This window comes from Rhinopithecus bieti, unplaced genomic scaffold (genome assembly GCF_001698545.2).
Source record: "Rhinopithecus bieti isolate Rb0 unplaced genomic scaffold, ASM169854v2 scaffold_1558, whole genome shotgun sequence".
NCBI lineage: Eukaryota > Metazoa > Chordata > Mammalia > Primates > Cercopithecidae > Rhinopithecus > Rhinopithecus bieti.
Window position 1 is genome coordinate 2,546,060 of NW_016803701.1, and position 19,568 is coordinate 2,565,627.

At 35.9% G+C, this 19,568-nt stretch overlaps 1 protein-coding gene across 5 annotated transcripts in view; it reads right to left on the reverse strand.

Annotated features, from left to right (window-relative positions):
- Positions 1–19,568, reverse strand: part of DMTF1 (cyclin D binding myb like transcription factor 1) — a 44,569-nt gene that overhangs the window by 6,203 nt on the left and 18,798 nt on the right. For all 5 annotated transcript variants that reach the window (XM_017851699.1, XM_017851727.1, XM_017851709.1 and 2 more), the window contains 8 exons: positions 17,108–17,222; positions 15,619–15,695; positions 10,713–10,870; positions 9,035–9,067; positions 8,027–8,136; positions 5,439–5,667; positions 3,986–4,137; positions 1,636–1,845 (listed from right to left, as the gene is read on the reverse strand). In XM_017851699.1, coding sequence (XP_017707188.1) covers positions 1,636–1,845; positions 3,986–4,137; positions 5,439–5,667; positions 8,027–8,136; positions 9,035–9,067; positions 10,713–10,870; positions 15,619–15,695; positions 17,108–17,222 — 1,084 coding nt within the window. The remainder of the gene's footprint in view (positions 1–1,635; positions 1,846–3,985; positions 4,138–5,438; positions 5,668–8,026; positions 8,137–9,034; positions 9,068–10,712; positions 10,871–15,618; positions 15,696–17,107; positions 17,223–19,568) is intronic.

Consider the following 19,568-nt stretch of genomic DNA (forward strand, 5'->3'; position numbering starts at 1 on the left):
TACCCTTACCAACAGAAATGCACTTGATTCATATTATTCAACTTACTATGTGATGGATCCTTGAGATCATAGCTATAATAATTTGAAGTGGTTCCAGATAAGCTAAATCAATGTTAGCAAACTACTATCAGGGACAAATGTAGCTTAAGGCCAATATGGTTTTTACATTTTCAAAGGGTTGTTTAAAAGCAAAACAAAGACTATCCCTCAGAAACCTATGTGGCCTGCAAAGCCTAAAATATTTACTGTCTCTGGCTCATTACCTAAAGAAATTTGCTGATCCCTGTTCCCTAACCTAAAAAACAAAAACGAGATTTTAGTTAGAATGCTACAAGTAATAGGTGGATTGTAGAACACTTGAGAACAATTCTAAATACTATTTTAAAATGCTGCTATCAATATTAAGGTATCATTTATAAAATGTTTGTCTTCCCAATGGGTACTGTCAACTCAATAGCCAAGAAAAACTAACACGCCCAATCAATTTATAACCAACAGCAACTCTCATATTTACTTGGACTAGTAATTTCAGTTGCTTTGCAATCCTCAGACTGAAACATAAACAAAAAGAAATCCTTCATTCTTGATGACACTGATAGATAACCAAATTCAGATTAGGACTTTAAGAATAAGGTATGATTAGTTTAAATGTCTCTAAGGTAACTTTGACAGTCAATGCACATAGATACATGGTGTTAAACACCAATATGTGGTTCTGCGATTCTCAACCAGGGAATCACAATGGTATATTTAGAAATATGCAGGGTATTTCTGTTTCTCATGATGACTGGCATATACTACTAACATTCTGTGGGCAAGATCAAAGGACACTGAATATCCTGCAATGTGAAGGAGTCTGCAAAAACCTGTCGCTCAAAATGCCAATAAATCACCTGGTTGAGAATAACATAATGATTGGAATACTCCTGGGTATCTTTTCAAATGCAGATAGCATCATGTAGACCAAAAACAAAAAAGACGAGTGAAGAATATGGTTCTGAGAATTTCCTCCTCATTCCTTTTTTTTTGTCACTATAATTCAAGACTGACAGGAAGATCAATTTGACTTTGATCTAAAGAAAAAAAAAGTTCTCACTCTAACAACGGCTAGGTTCCCATAATCTCATGAAGCACAAAACTGTCAAAAAACAGTTGCCCATAGGAAACTGGCCCTTTACTCCCTGAAGAAAATCATTCTCAACCTTGCCAAAACTCACTTCTTTACCAAACGACCTCAAATCAATCCCCAATTAATATGTCTTCTGGTGAAATTACTACACATGACACACCAGTTAGTAAATTCTATTTCTTTGCCCGACTGACTGCTTTTTAGGTATTTTCTATCATTCATTCTAATTTCTATTTTTAATAATTTCTATTAAGTCATTAATTACAAAATCTAGAAATTAAGATGGTTTCATCAAATGGTTTATAATGGTTGGGTAACTGCTTATACATCCTTGTCACACATTCAGTGTGCAAATATTAACTGAACTAAACAAAACATTTTGGATGTCCTTCAGTTCACCTACTTGGGTAAATTTCTATTAACATTCTAGAAGACCAAAAGACATCAGAGCCATTAACCAAATCATATAGATCAAATAGCGGGAATCTTGAAGATCAAACACTTACAAACATGGGTGATCTGGACTGGAATCTGCAATGCTGCCATGGGGCTAGAAGAGATGGCTGTATTATCTTCCAAGCGGGCAACTCTTATCTGAACATGCTGTACACTGGAATTGGTATTACTGTTTGGAACTCCAGATCCTGATTTATTCTCCAAAAGCGTTGGGTTGTTTTTTTGGTTCTCATGTAACTGTTTAAGACCTTTTATTAAGACTGAAGGGAGATGGGTAGACAAAAAGAACATTGATTCTCCGACAGACCACCATCTAAGCAGCAAGGGAGGTGGGGGGAGGTAAGGAGGGAAAGTATTTGGAATAAATAATTGCACACTGGATGTGAGAGCTTATAAAAATAAGACATTTTAAAAAACAACATATCCTGAGATTTTTATAAACATCCATCATAACAAATTTTAATTCTTAATATTGTTATTCTTGCCATCTAAGATATATAATGTTAAAAAAAAAAAGGTAGACATTACAAAGAACATGGAAACAGGACCATTTTCTATTCCTAGGGTGTCTTGATAGAATTATTATTTAGGAAGAATACTGGCAATGCTAAAAAGCTTATTTTCATTTTTTAAACGAATAGTGTATATTCTCCCCCCCAGGGCTGAAGGGTCCTTGACTGTTGCTCTAGAGGTAGCAACTGATCTTTTCCAAACAGTAATATGGTATTCTTGCACAGGGAAGCCAATTCTAGACTTTGTTTTGCTCTATTCATAAAATACGCTTATTCTCTGTAACTGGATTTTTTTGTTTTTTTAAGACAAGGTCTTGCTCTGTTGCTCAGGCTGGAGTGGCATGATCATAGCTCATTACAGCCTCGAACCCCTGGGCTCAAGCCATCCTCCTGCCTCAGGCTCTTGCTCCCCAATAGGTGGACTACAAGCACATGCCCACCATGCCTGGCTAATTGGTTTTTATTTTTCTTTAGTAATGGGGTCTTGCTATGTTGCCCAGGCTGGTCTCAAACTCCTAGCCTCAAGTGATCCTCCTGCCTCAGCCTCCCACAGTACTGGGATTATAGGCATGACCCACCATACTTGACCTATACCTGGGTATTTAATTTTAAAAAACCACATTTTCATCAAGCCAAAGTTCCTCACATTAAATTTTCCTTTGGAACAATGGAAGTTAAGAGTTATAATAAGGGGAATAAATTTAATAACCTAAATTAAACAGACCGCACAACTCAATTTAGTACCTAAATGCAAAACAGGCAACGAAAAGTATGCTATGCTTCACTTTAAGCAAACCCAATTTAAGATACCTAGATTTATATAATAAATAAAATTAGAAAATTACAGAGCCTTTGTTCTACAAAATTATAACAGAATTTCTCTAACACGCCTAGTTAAGATATTCGAAATTACACAACTCACAAAAGTTGACTTAAACTTAGGTTTTCAGAAGTATATCTTTGTATAAAATAAAAATAGTCATCAATCACTTAAGGATGGGGATACGTTTTGAGAAATGAGCCATTAGGTGATTCTGTCATGGAATCATCACAGTGTACTTACACAAACCTAGATGGTACAGCCTACTACACACCTAGGCTAGAGGACCTATATAGTCTATTGCTCCTAGGCTACAAACCCTTACAGCATGTTACTGTACCAAATACTGTAGGCAATTGTAACACAATGGTAAATCTTTGTGTATCTAAACATAGAAAAAAAGTACAAATACAGTATTTTAATATTGTGAGACCAATACTATGTATGACATTTGTTGTTGACTGAAAGGTTATGAGTGGCCAGCTATGCTGGCTCATGCAGGTAATCCCAGCACATTGGGAAGCCAAGCTGGGAAGATCACTTGAGCCCAGGAGTTGGAGACCAACCTGGGTAACATGGGAAGACCGCATCTCTACCAAAAAAAAAAATTAGCTGGGCATGGTGGCATGTGCCTATAATCATAGCTATTCAGGAGGCTGAGGTGGGAGGATCACTTGAGTCCACAGGTTTGAGGTGACAGTGAGCTATGATCACACCACTGCACGTCAGCCTGGACAAGAGCTAGACCCTGTCTCTAAAAACATAAAAATTAAATCGTTATGTGGCATGACTGTATATGCAGATTTTATTTCCTCCTGATAGTTTACACAGAAGAACAAGAATGAGTATAAGTGTGTACATTTTCATTTTAGGGGTTTTAGGAATTACAAACAGTAGTAACTCTTCTCTGGGAAAGAAAACAATTATTGAGAGAAACAGGGCGGAAATGTAAGTAGAAATCTGCTATGATCTCTCTTTAGCTGGGGCAGAGAATTTCTAACCTCTCACTCCTAAGGAGTAAATATGGTAAGAAAAGGGGAGGAGCTTAAAAAGCAAGTAATACATTACCGGGGAACGAAACATCCTTATGGTTTGCAATTTGCCTTTTGATGGTCCACCATTTACTTCGTAGCCATTGTGGTGAACGGACACTACTCCATCCCTCAGCTAACAGATCCCAGTTAATGTCATTTTCATCAGCTACATCAAGTTCTGCTATCCTACAGTTACAAAATAAGCATCTGTTAGACATTACATTAATTTCTCCGTAAGAACCCCTCCTCTGACTACAGGTGATTGCGCTGGCAAATTAAAGGGAATGGCAGGTTATGCCAATGAGATGCTATTGTTAAGTTGCACGGGAAAGGATTCCAGGAATGCAGATCTGCTTTCAGAGCTAACAGCTAAGAAATACCAACAGCAATAGCCTTTAGTTAAAGGTACAACCAATGAGCTAAACCATAAATGGTTAGAACCAGATGAGGCACACTGTGAAGGAAAAGGAGTATGGTAAAGGTTAGAGTAAGAACAGATTTAGTTGTATAGTGTTCTGCAATGTTTCATAGTGTGGCATTTACTAAGTCATTTATTTCCTGGATCTGAGTGTTTCCACTGTTAAGCAAAAATATTTAGAAATGAGCTATTTATAAAGATGACTTGTTGGAAAAAAAAAAAAAAAACAAAAAAAAAAAAAAAAAAAAAAAAAACAATCCAGTCTAAAAAATAAAAAAAACCAAAAATCCCCACAAAATCCAAAACAAAATAACACAAAAACAGTAGCTGCAATAAAAAACCAACACACTAGTACAACAACATCTGAGGTTTAAAAAAATCTGTTCGTTTTCTAGCTTTGTTGTGATGATTTGATTTTCAGTAGGGAGTAGCCATGGTGACAGTCTCTATTACTTCAGGGTCTTAAACAATTTCTTGCTATTTCTTGCTAGTATTTTTGCCCATTTTATTTTAATTAATAAGTCTCAATGGTTCAACCAACTACTTTTTAAAAAAAGCTGGGATTATGATATCTTAAAGCTTTTTTGAATTTGTATGAAACGGATGTGTTTGATTTGGTCTACTTTGAAGGTGTGGAGGTAACTACAGACTGGGCCCCCTTCTTGGAAATCTTAGCACAGTAGCCAAGGATTGAAGGGCATGGAGACTGAACAGCCATCTTATCCTAAACGTGTCCCCCTTATAGGACTGAGGCACATTGGTGGGACAGTGGAAAAGCTGCACTGCCGCTGCCTGTGCCATACCTGTTCTGTGGATATAGAGAGGACTTCAGTCTCCACGCCTTCAATCTGGTACTTTGCACGAGCACTAAATCCACTAAAAGAAAAGGAACACAAAACAAAACAAAAAAAGAGCTCAATATGGAATATGTAAGATGTTAAACAGTAGTGCTCTATGGAAAGGATACTTTTCAGACACTAGGCATCTAGGGAAACCAAAAGAGGAAAGTCTATCAAGACATCCACAGCAATTAAGTGGTTTTTGTCATTACAACATTCAGGACACAAACCTGAGGATGAGATTGATTTCATCTTCCTTGGTCCATTCAGTACCTCCACTCTGTTTCCAATTCAGGTAGTTGAGCCATTTAGAACGACATTGCTTTTCTGAGCGGGTACCCACTCGTTCAGCCACAGCTGCCCAAGATACACCCTGTGTGACTATGTCACCTGGCTCAGTGCTTGTCAACTCATGAACCACTTCTGCGAGTCTCTTTTCTTCTTCTTCTGTCCACTTCCCTGAAAGAAGGAAATCATCCAGACTACCACTGCTAACTTCGTTTACAAATCTGATTCAGCCCTGTATTTACAAGGACCGACGGGAAGTATGCAGTAGTACTACGAGTTTGTTTCTGAATGACCCTCTGGTGGAAAACCATATATACCCACTAAGACAGTTTCATTTTACTAGCCCAGAGAGGGTCTCAGTAGAAAAGAAACTGAAGAATCCTATGGAAAGCACTCACCAATTATGTAAAGAAAAACCACCCAAAACGTAACTACAAAGAAGAATGTATTCTCAAGTTACACTAAGTCCTTTATAAACAGTGAAGTGGGAAGACCTTCATCAATGGCTGACAGACAAGAAATGGCATGCTTTTTTTCTTACTCTCACCTAAGATTCCCTGCTCTGCAAAAGTAGAGTAAGTTCAAGAGGCCATTACTTATAGGAATGAATGATGAGAGACTAGGGAAATAACACCAATGGGCTCAACCTACTTTAGTAAAAACTAGGTTTCTATCATCTTGTTTCCCCACTATCCCAACTCCAAGCTACTGTGATGAAATATTAGTAAAGTATGATACAAGTATTTATATTTATTTATTTATTTACTTTTTTTTTTGAGGCGGAGTCTTGCTCTGTCACCCAGGCTGGAGTGCAGTGGCCGGATCTCAGCTCACTGCAAGCTCCGCCTCCCGGGTTTACGCCATTCTCCTGCCTCAGCCTCCCAAGTAGCTGGGACTACAGGCGCCGCCACCTCGCCCGGCTAGTTTTGTATTTTAGTAGAGACGGGGTTTCACCGGGTTAGCCAGGATGGTCTCGATCTCCTGACCTCGTGATCCGCCCGTCTTGGCCTCCCAAAGTGCTTGGATTACAGGCTTGAGCCACCGCGCCCGGTATTCCTATGTTTTCTCAACCCATAGACCCACTGATAATCCCAAATGTTCCTCTCGGTCTTTTTCTTACGGAGCTAGAGCAGAAACACAGGGAACAAAGAGAACCATTTTTTTCCATCTTCTTTACCTGTTTCTGTTATTACTAGCTAAAAACCTCTAGAAAATTTCAAAAAGACGGTGCTTGCTTCGGGATTCCATGCATCTAGCAAATGTTTACTGAATTTTTATTATATGCTAAGCACAGTTATGAATACTCTGGATGGATTCAAGACGAAGTCCTACTCTTCTATTCTAGCATGGTGTTAAAGGATGGGACTACTTTGAGACTGTGCCGTTTCATGGCGTGGCCTCAACAGCAGCTGTATGTCACAACATGAGAAGGAAGCAGGCAGATCTATCAATCCCTCAGGCTGGCAATCAGGAAATGCCACTGTGTCCTTCCAAATTATGTTACCAAAAGTGGTTCTGTACTCACAGCATCTTACATGAACCTCTGAGATCCTATCCTAAATCTAAAGCTTACAGCCCTGCTTCTTTCATTAAGCTAGCCATGTCACAGAATGACAAAGCTGGTAGGACTTATGTTCTCACTGCTCTGCAGGTAACAGTGATAGTGCAGTAGTTAAGCAGGAAACAGTTGTGATTTCATTTTAGTAGAGCAAGGGGTTAAGGACAAAATGTATATGCCCTAGAAGCTAAAGCTAAACTTTAGAACTTTTTTTTTTTTTTAATTGAAACAGTGGGCATGGATTATGGATGCTTCAGAGAACATTATGGCTAAAAGGGCACTATGAGACCATCTACTCTAATCTCTTCATTTTACAGAGGGAAGTAGGGCTCAGAAAGGTTAAATGACAGTTAATGGCGGAGCCTAAATACATTGTTGGTCGCAAAGATTAGGTTTAACAATATGACTAGGACATTTGTATGCATTAAGAGGCATCTGTGGTCTTGCCAGGGGACTGGAACACCAATCATAAATTTTTTCTATGGAAAAATATAGTTTGAGTTTAAAATAAGCAAAATATGTACAAATCTTTGGAACACAGCTTCTAATTTGGGACTTACCTGTGACTAAAGGTTTTCATAAACACTCACTGATTAGCTGTTGCTAATGTAAATTCAACACTTAGATGGGCCTAAATTAAAATTACTTGCTGCATATATGTCTTCAAAATACTTTCTCAACTGGGGAAGTACTGAAATTGCTACAAAACTGACACATGTCAGATCCGAATCATCTTGACACTAAGGTGATGCTGTGTCCCTGAAGATAAATGTTACCTTTTACAAAAACAAAGTAAAAGATTAGTTTGATGTATCTAATAAGCTCAAGTAAAAGGAAGACTTTCTAGAAAATAAAGTCTGAACTAAGGTGAATGATCTAAATCGCTCCCCCAGAACAAAGAAAAGGCAGTATCCTAAGGGGCAGGAGGCTTAAGTGGTGGTAAGAAAACGCTACCAGGAGCAGTCACAGTACCTGTGTTGCAAGTATCCTTCATCAGTCGGCACCGATCTTTGACAGAAGATGCACTTCTTCCTAGCGCCGCCCCTATTGTTGCCCAGTCATTGCCATGCTTTATCCGGAGCCTAAAACAAGAGTCTGCCAATCAGCATTTGGTTCAATTGTTTTCTCCCTTTTAATTTCATCATTTATTCTTCATTCTTCTTCTTCCCATTTGACTGGTTTGGAAGTTGTGGGCAGCAATACTTTGAGAGCCAAAGTTTGAAAGTGTGGCCTTTTTTGGGGGTCCACAGTTGTCTGTGGGTGAAAAAAAAACAGGCAGCAATTGCCTTTTTCCTGGGTCAGAGAAGAAATACGTAACTTGGATATGTGTTCAAAAAAGACCAATTTCCCCTCAGGTTACTGACACTATCTCCCAGGCAAGCCCCAGACTTTCCCTTTTGAGCATATACCCAACAAACTCTTCTTTAGACATCTAAAAAAGTTTCACAGGCTTTTAACAGATTATAAACAGAATCTACCTTCAAATTTTTTCATGATCCATACAATTCATTAAACCATACGTTAAGGCCTAACTCAATAAAGCAAAATTCTATTTCCTGAGATTCAACAGTCTTTGCAAGGTTGAGTCAGTCCAGATATTCACTGAAACATTTGCCAAGTCACCAATCTAAACTGAGCCATGTAGCACAACCCTGGTTTTGATCCTGGTATATAAATTCCCCAAATTTAGTCTTCAGGCCACCAAAAATGGCCCCTTAATCTTTTCTGGAACCCCTATTAGTGGTCTGAGGAAGCATCTGGTTAATGGCAACAGAAGACCAGATTTATACATTAAGAGAATGGTTATTTTGTGCAAGTATGGATTTGATATGATCTTTTTAAGGCCAATCATGCTTAACAGGAGAATTCAATTATATCAGTCTGCCAAAAACCTCTTGAAATTTTCAAAGTAAAACTTTTAAGGACGTAAGACATTAAAAAAAAAAAAAAAAAATAGAATGAAAAAACTTTAGAACTTACTCCTTGAGCTTCTCAATTTCTTCAGGTGTATATCTAGAAATTCAGAGAAATTTTTAAAAAATCAATTAAAATAATGAATGCTAAAACCTTAATAAAATCAGAATTTCATTTAGGGAGCTGAATGTTAAGTCACTTAGCATATGATAATACTTTCAAAGTAACCCATTTTAAAGTGGATTAATAAAAGTTGACAATAGGCAGGGTGTGGTGGCTCAGGCCTATAATCCCATCACTTTGGGAGGCCAAGGCAGGCGGATCACCTGAGGCAAGGAGTTCGGGACCAGCCTGGCCAACATGGCAAAACCCCATCTCTACCAAAAATAGAAAAGTTGCCAGGCGTGGTGGCGGACGCCTGTAATCCCAGCTACTAGGGTGCTGCAAACAGAAGAATAGCTTGAACTCACGAGGCAGATGTTGCAGTGAGCCAGATCATGCCACTGTATCCAGCCTGGGTGACAGAGACTCTCTGATCTCCAAAAAAAAAAAAAAAAAAAAAAAAAAAAAGTTGGAAATACACATGCTTCTATTTTTATTTTTTTAAACAGTAAAATTTTTAGTTATAATAAAGGTAAGGATTGTTATAATTTTCTCCAGAAAAAACCTCAACATTTAAAACATACATTCGCTCCTAATGGCACTAACACTTCTTTATTTCCAAACTTAAGGATTTGGCCTCTCAAAATCATAACTATTCAAAACAACTTATGGGTGACATTGTAAACTAGAGCTAAACAGAAAATCTAAACAAAAAGTCTACAGAAAATTCCTCAAAGACTGAAAAAAGTTAAAATTTTTTATTTCCTTTACCAGGTATGAAGGACATCTGACATACTCTTGCTCTTTATTTCAGTAGGCAAGTACTCATACAGCCAATGTTAACTGTTTCTTTTAAATGTCTTTAATAATTATGGAAAATCTGCTCACTTTGTAACATGTTGTAATGCATGAAGTTTATAAATAGTTAAGTCCATTTATGCTTCATTTACAGTTTTTCTCTTTTTCACTGTCACAAAACAAAATTTAATCATCCTTCAGCTTTCAAATGTATTTTCATTAGCAGCTGCTGAAGAGCTAGAGAAAGAGCTCCAGCCATTAGCTCAGCAGTACCTAATAAGCCATACTACTGCCCCTTAAAATTGCCAAAGAGAAATTAAAAATTATGGTCAAGTAACATATCAATCACTGCATTTGAAGTAATGATGCCTTCCCATAAATGCTACCTAAAACAGAAATCCATGCATTGTTTCCAGAAATGTAGTTTTCCTTTCTGCATTTAAAAAAAAAAAAAGGGCCACTGACCTAGGAATGCTATATTCTAAAAACAAATAGGAAAAATGTTACCAATAAATTTCAAGTTATTTTCACACTTCTTAAATCTTTAATCAGTACTGTACTTCTTATGTTACTTTACTACAAAGCAGACTTTGACATATTAAGTAAGCCAAGTCTTAAATCTAACCTATATAAAGTGAATTAGATCCTAATTTCTAAAAGAGGCTTTAATAATAAGGTTTCACCATATTCACAACATGGACCTGGAAGATAAAAATATTAACAATAATTCATAGCTGTCTTCAATTAATAGCTTGACCATAATTCTATTTTTTAAAAAATTGAACAGTTCCTCAAATATTACCCCTAATTACATGAAAACATGCAGCATTACAAGTTTTCATACTTTCCCACATGGTTTCTGTCATCATACATGCGAAGCACTCTTCTATAAACTGCAAACAAAGGCCGGTTCAGACCCCATGCTATAGTCCTGTAGAAATCTTTTCTTTCGTCTTTTGACATCTCAAAGATGATTTCTGTAGCATCTTTTATTCCGCGTGCCTAAATGGGTTACATTTCTTTGATTTAGGGATTTCTGATAAAATGCATATGGATATACTATGCTTTTAAAATATCACTAATCCATTAATAAATCAAATATAAACTTTTAAGGTGTTGCAAGAGATAAAAAAGTGACACTTAAATGTTCCAAGAATAAACTATCAAATTCAATAAATTTAACTTCCATCAACTCTTTTACAATTGCAAAAAGTTAAAAATAGATCTAAAGAAAGTAGAAGGAAGCAAATCACAAGAGCAAAATCAATGGAATCCAGAATCAAAAGGATAAACTAATCTAGAAACTGGTTCTTTGAAAACATCAAGATTAATAAAATTTGAAATGATTAAAGTTCTGCCAAAAAAAATAAAAGACACAAACAATATTAGCAATGGGAAAATGGGGCCTAAGTAGAGATGCTGCAGAGATTAGACCATTAACAAAGTAACATTATGAACAATTTTATGGTCATAAATTTAAATTTTGGTAAAATGAACAAATTCCTAGAAGACATCAAACACCAACTTACCAAAACTGACTCTGGAAGAGACAGAAAATCAAATAGGCACAGACCATCAAGAAAATCTAATCAGTTATTAAATAATCTTCCCACAATAAAAACAGTAGGCCCACATGACATAGATGACATTATAGGTAAATCCTACCAAATAGACACATAATCCTGTCCTTAAACTATTCAAAAGTTAAAAAAAAAAAAACAAGTGGGTACATTTCTTTGCTTATTTTATCAGGCTAGCATAACCTTAATAGTGAAACCAGAGGAGGATAGTTTCAGAAAAGAATTTTCAGGTCAAACTCATTCACTAACATAGATCTCCTAATAATATTTTAGCACACTGAACCCAGCAATGTATAAAAACATTAGTATGTCCAGGTTAAAAAGTGAATTTATCCCAGGAATACAAGTTTGTGTTAATTTCAGGAAAATTATTAATGTAATTAGATCACATCAGCAATTTATGGAAAAAATGTAAAATCTCAACTGATGTGGGAAAAGCATTCATAAAATTCAGTATTCATATACGTATGTCTTACCAAATCAGGATTCACTGATAATCAGATTTTTTTAAAAACCAAAATTATAAAGATTAGAAAAGATGAATCACTTTTAGCAAGGTTGCTAGATACAAAATCAAAATGCAGTTATTTGCGTTTCTACGCAAAGTTTACATAATATTTTTAAAAGTTCCCACACGGCATCAAAATTAAGAGTATCAGAACTCAGGCAAGTTATCAATGTCCTTTATGGAGGAAAATATAAAACCTGACATTGAGGAGGAACTAAGAGTTATACCATGTTCTTCAACAGGAAGATGACATACTGTGAAGATATTACTTCCCCCCAAATCAAAGTACAAATTCAATGCCATCCAATAAAAACTCCATTTGAATGTTTCACTCTCTGTAAGCTGATTTTAAATTTATAACAAAAGAGCAAAGGGCCAAGAATAGCTAAGACATTTATGAAGAGACTTGCCCCATCGGATACTGGGACTTCTGAAGACGGTACTGTACTAGTGCAGGTATCAACAAACAGAACCTGAAAACAAATTAGAAAACCTAGAAACAAATTTGTAGCAGCTTGATTTAGAACAGAATGGACACTGTAAGTTAGGAATTAGACATCTATACAGAAAGAGATACAACTGAAATTATATCTCACACCTACAGCCATGAAATGCTGAATTACAAAACTTTTACAAGATAATGTGAGAATGTCTTCATGCCCTTGAGGCAGGGAAGGATTTCTTAAGCAAGCATGCATGCAAAACAAACAAAAAAGATGATACACTTGACACTGCGGTTAAAAATTTTTTATCAAATGATACCTAAAGAGAAGGAAAAGACAGGCCACTAAATTGGGACAATTTTGTATCTGTAATACAAATGACCAATAAACCATTAGTACCCAGCATACATTAAGAAAGTCTAAGTTAAACAAAACAGTTAACACCACAGAAAAACTAGTGAAAGACAAACAGGAATTTCAAAGAAGAAACACAAATAGCCAATAAGCATTATCAAAATGTTATCAGAGAAACAAATTAAAACCATAATTAACACCCACTAGATTTGTACAAATGAATAGCAAAAAACTAAAAGAACCCAAATGACCATTAACTGTGAAATGGGTAACTTGCACATTTGCACGATGAAATACACCTAAATAAAAGGGTAAGGATATTAAAATAATAATATTGAGTTACAAAATATCCATAGAATGAATCTATTTATATATATTTCAAAAACAGGTGAAATCACAGTGTATGCATTTTATATACTTTTGAATGTATGACACTTCACAGCAAAAAATTTCTACATTTCAGAATGTTTTCTAAAATTCTTTCACTTACGCAGTTCCAATTTTGCCAGTGATTCAACCTAAATATTTACTGATCTACTACATGCAAGCACACTGTGTTGCAGGATGACCATACAGTGAGATAAAAGATTCTCCTGCCTCTACACTCTTTGCCCTTTTTCTTGCCTGTGGAAGTTACTTTCATTTATCCTTTTAACCCAAATATGAAACATACGACATCCAACTAATTGGAACTCTCTGAAGTTTAAAACTGGCTCTACAGAAGTCTTAGAAGAGCACCACATAATAAAAGCTATGGTCAAAAACCCAAATTGAACAAATTATCTTTTTTCAAGATAATCTTTTGGACATTTCCTATTTCTGCCAATCTGATCATCATTCTCCCAATCACCTAAAATAAAAACTCTTAAGTTGCTCTAACTCCTTTTCCTTCTTTCCCAACATTCAGTTCAGGCATCCTTGCAGATACTTGGTTATCTGCCCTTTCTCTATCAATTCTATTTCTACCACTGTAGTTTAAGTCCTTTGCCACTATCAGTTGGTCTACTGAAACAGTCCTCTAAAAGGTCTCAAATCCTACTCACACTCCTGCCCATTAATCACTAACTTGGAAGGGTCCTTGGAGATGATCTACTTTAATCCCCTAGTCAAGGAACTAGCTTAATTCTCAAAGTTCAGTGTTCCTTAGCACTGATTACTGCTTTATCTAAACTAGTAGCATTTTCCAGGATTAACTGAGGCATATGTGACTAGTGGACAACTTAAATACACTTCTGGATTCATTTTCAATGGCCAATGTATTTGTTTCTCTTAAAACAATAAACATGGTGGAAGGATCCCATTTATCACTGAAGAATTAGAAGTTTTAAAATGCTGTATTTCAAAAAGCTTAGCTTGGGAAAGTTGCAGTTAAAATTTAAAATGTGGACCTTCTATCTAGGCAGCACTGTATTTCTACATTAGTTTAGAGTGGAAAATTTAAAGTAAGCAGTCAATATATCAAATGATAGGAGAATGGTTAAACACTGTATACCATCCTTCCCCAAATGATGCTAATGGTCTGCATTTCAGATATGACACTATTTGAATCTAACTCCATTACAGAAATGGTCAGCAAGTCTCTGGAAAGATTTCCTTGAGAATACAGATCTACCCCATGAATTCCTTACTCAACTAAACTACTAGCTTTTCTTAAACCCTTTAATGCTTCTCATCTGCTATAGGATAAAGTTCAAATTCTTTGGCATGGACTTCAGAGCCCAGTTTTCCAGAGGCTATTTATCTCAGTTCAACATAAAAGGGCTAATTTAATGTGCGTTGGTTTTGATCTTTGATTTCTTGCTGCTTCAGCTTGTATTCATGCAGTTCCCTCCACTTCTACTCTAGCCCAAGTACCATTCTTTAAGACAGCTCAAATCCTTTCTCTTCCAAAATTTTCCATAACTGCTCTAAAAACTCTTCTTTCTGTAAACTTGTACAGAACTCACATGTATCATTCACATGATACAAGGCTTTGTATCACTCTTCACCTGTTTCCAGCCTGCCCAAATGGATCAGACTTCAAAAGCAAACACTGTTAAAGCAATTCATGCCTTAACACAATCCAAAGCCTTACAAATATTGTGTTCAAAAGACATTTAATGAAGAGTACTAAGCTAACAAAAAATAAACCTGAATAAGAAAATAAACTACATTTTTGATTTTTTTTAAAAGGGAAAGGCTACTACTATGACATCAAAAATTCATTCAAAGATGCATACCTTAGCTGGGTGTGGTGGCTCATGCCTGTAATCCCAACACTTTGGGAGGCCGAGAAGGGCGGATCACCTGAGGTCAGCAGTTTGCGACCAGCCTGGCCAACATGGTGAAACCCCGTCTCTACTAAAAATACCAAAATTAGCCGTGCGTGGTGGTGCATGCCTGTAATACCAGCTACTCAAGAGGCTGAGGCAGGAGAATAGCTGGAGCCCAAGAGACGGAGGTTGCAGTGAGCTGAGATTGTGCCACTGTACTCCAGCCTGGGCAACAGAGCAAGACTGTCTCGAAAAAACAAAAACAAAAACAAAACAAAGAAAGATGCATACCTTAAGCTTTTAAACAATATAAATTAAACTACATAGCCTTCTTGAAAAGATAAGACTTTAAAATGTTGAGAGGCTACTAAGATTTTATCTAAACTTTAGGGTGGCAACTAAAGTAGTAAAGCGATTTTAAACTGAGAATTCAAAATATTATTATACTATAATAATGTATTTTAGAATTCTTCAGCTACAACATGTTAGCCATTACAAAATCCATTACAAAATAAGTAAAAGTTCCTAATAAGTACATACAGCATACTGTGTCGGTATTTCTGCAACTGGCAATAAACAAATTAGTGAAACATAAAAATATGCCATAAGATACCTTCAGATAGCGTTCAATATTGTTCATCAAAATATCAATTTCTTCCTTGGACCACATCCCCTGCTTCCATTTATGTCCTTTAAAAGAAAACAAGTAATGTTAAAAAAAAAAAGTTACTCTTTGAAAGAAATAAAACACCAAAGATAAAATTCAGCTAATTTCATTTCTCATTCCTCCACAATCTGAAAGGTCGCTAGGTTAAACTTGGTTTTGTAACTTCTGGATTTTAAGCTATAGTACATTCATTTGATCCTACTAAAAAAAGACAATGATAATTAAAAGAATTTTAAAAGTACCTCTCTTAGCCTTTCAACAATATAGAACTGCTAAAAGAAACATAAAAGTAAAAAAAAGCCAAATCATGCTCAAAACTTTTTGAAAAATTTCTCCAGTGAAAATTGTATGGGCAAAAAGTACATATACAAATGTTGGGAGCAAGCACCCCAAAATCTGGCCATAAACTGCCCCAACACTGACAAAATCTCTGCAGCACTGTAACATGTTCGTAATGGCCCTAACACAAAAGCTGGAAGATTGTGGGTTTACGGGAATGAGGGCAAGGAACACCTGGCCTACCCAGGGCGGAAAACCGGAAAACCGCTTAAAGGCATTCTTAAGCCTCAAACAATAGCAACAGCGATCTGTGCCTTAAGGACATGCTCCTGCTGCAGTTAACTAGCCCAATCTATTCCTTTAATTCGGCCCATCCCTTCATTTCCCATAAGGGATACTTTTAGTTAATTTAATATCTATAGAAACAATGTTGATGAGTGGTTTGCTGTTAATAAATATGTGGGTAAATCTCTGTTCAGGGCTCTCAGCTCTGAAGGCTGTCAGACCCCTGATTTCCCACTTTACACCTCTTATATTTCTGTGTGTCTTTAATTCCTCTAGGGCTGCTGGGTTAGGGTCTCCCGGACTCTAGGGCAAGGTAAATATTGAATAACAAGTGAATAATGTATTCTTAAGGAGTATTTACTATACAGTGGTTGAAAATGATTTACATTTTTCTGCTTCCTTTCTGTACTTCACAGTGGCACACACACAATGCTCACTTTTTTTGTAGCACCTTCCCCAGCTATGCTTAAGCATAGCCAACACCAGAAACACTACGTTTAAGGCTTAAGGTAGCCTCTAGGTCGCTTATCAGACCACAGTAGGCCCTTGAAAAGGCTTGACTTCCTACTCTCATAAGCAATAACTATATTGTCTTAAATGCCACCACTATGCATTTGTTCAAAAATTAACAAGACAAAATTTACTTCAAATCAGAAGGAGAAAAATAATTATTAATTACTGAACAACAAATGGTGGTTTCACAACCTTAATTCAAAGTCATTTGGGGCCAAATTTAATTCAGTTAGAAAAGCTCAATTACTCTAACTGCTCAATCCTAATGATGAAGGTCCAACTCAGAATCTTGATGACTATAAGCCCTTTCTATCTCCATTTTTTTCCACTGGGCACTAAAATTCACAGTACATCTTACCTTTATTAGTCAGAGAATCCTTATCTTCTTTAGTTGTAAACCATGCTTGGCTAACTGCTGAAACTTCCTCATTACCCAAGGGAGATATTTCATCTAGTTGCTCATTCTGCAAAATCTTGAAAAGGTAAAAGTAAAAAAAAAAAAAAAAAAGTGGCAGCTTGATTTAATGCCCAACCTGATTCATCTTTGCAATGCTAAGCATTATAAAACTTAAATATAGTCATACGGAATTCACTTGTTTTAGATATAGTAAAAATATATTCAACTTACAAAAAAATATTTCTTGCTATTTTTATTATGGCAGTATAAAAACAAAATTATATGCATTAACATAATATGACCTTCGTTTAAGCAAGTAAGTGTAGTATTGGCTTCAGTTTTATATAAAATGGGCCAAGAGTCTATTAAGTATTTAAATCAACATAGACTACTCAGGGAAATTTAAATATTTACACAGGTAAATGAGCTCAATAATATACAATATACAGTTATCTGTTCTAGATAGGAAAATGGAAGTGCTAGGGTTGGGTGTTATGATTTGTTAATGCCCTCAGAGATAACCTTGCTGCCTAAATCACCAATAATGTAATCTCTTAACTTAAAAGAAGTCATTATTGCAAAATCATGGTCTGCTTATTGTTTTCTGACAACTTTGTTTTTGACAACCTCTAGAGCCTTATTAATGTACCTTTCTCTCAAAGAACTGTATGGTACTACTTATTCTTAATGCAGTTAAGTCTTCTGTGCAACCACCACCATCTATATTTTTAGTTACAAGCATATCTAATCTAACAAATTCTGCACGGGAAAAAGCTGCCTTTGGCAGAGTTGACCCTGGCCTAAAGAGAACCATAATGTAAATGAGGAAGACCTGGCAACAGTGCTACCGTATCAGGTATTAGCCTATCATAGACAGAATAAGGGAAGAGTCACATGTTTAGTGACCACTCAACCCAATTCAGTCTCTGGGCTAAAAAAAAAACTAAGCAATGTCACTGGCTGAAGGTAAATCCTAAGAAGGACTGGACTACTACTTCTTGAATAAACAGAAACTTAACTTCTAATATGAAGAGAAACGGAAATCCATCTCTCTTGGAAAGAGATAAGCTGTCCTTATCTCTTGGAAAAAGATAAGTTGTCAGTGGACAACCAAGGTACAATTAGGAGAAAAGTCACATTTCTATTGTTGCCTCCTACTTTATTTTTGTATCTGGTGGTAATACATATAGTGTGTTTATGGAAGTGCTTTTGAATCCATGGGCAAAAAGCTGGAAATCACTGGAACAAGTGTGAGTAAGTTTTATAGCCCTCTATTTATGTGTCATACTTTTTGATTTTTTAAATCAAGAAGGACCTGTATAAAGCTAAGAATTGAGACAGACTATATGTGTCTAAGGTTCTTACATTCTGAAGATCACAATATTATAAGATTTGATCCTGAAGTTATATATCAGTAAAGAGTGTAACAGAGAGCTATCAAAAGACCTTGATACATATAATAGTCACTTTTAAGAACTATAATGTAGAAAATATTCTTAAATTATCTTCTCTTAATCAGTTGGATATGAGAATCAAATCACCATTTCTCAAAGTATGTCTATATAGCAAAGCCCATTCCATGAACCTTAGGAATAAGTCTGTTATGCTGATTAACCACTATTTGGGGGCAAACATTTAATGCCTTATGGCTCAAATTTTCCCTCAAATGAGCAAATAATTATTAAGCAGTAGCAGTAGTATTCAAAACCATCAATAATAAATGAGTTTAGTGAGTACAGCAGGAGACTTAGGTACCTTGAAGCGTACCTATCTATACTTGATATATAAATATTAATAAGTCTTACAGTATTTTACCCCCATTTTTCACTACTTTATGCATCTATTAAGTTTCCTCAGCTTTATTTAGTATGCTGCTGCTTTTAAAATGAAGCTTTTATGAGATGGTTGCAGGATTTCACGCCTATAATATATATAAGGCTTAGAAATCTAGAATATTCAGCTCACTGAAGACCTCTTGCAACCACAAAGTACTACATACATAGGGACTTACAATAGTTTCTAATTATTTTTCAAGCTAGTCTCATGACTGAAATGAGACACAGTACATTAACTACCAAACTATGTCAAAATAGCTGCACCTGGTTTACAGCAAAGATACAGTAAGAACAGACTATTTCTGAACTTTTTAACTATGCTGACTTTCAACTCACATCTTGTTCATTTTGTGTCTAATCTTATTAAACAAATACTAGAAATTATTAGAAAAGTTTTTTGTTCACTAAAATGGTGATAGCAACCCAAGAGGTTAAATATTAAATTATAACTCATTAACTCTTTGGCAGTAATCAAAACAAAAGAGCTTTGTAATTTGTTTCATAATAAGGGCTAAACCGGGCACAGTGGCATGTGCCTGTAGTCCTCGCTACTTGGGAGGCTGAGGTTTCTCATCATTTTATCTGCT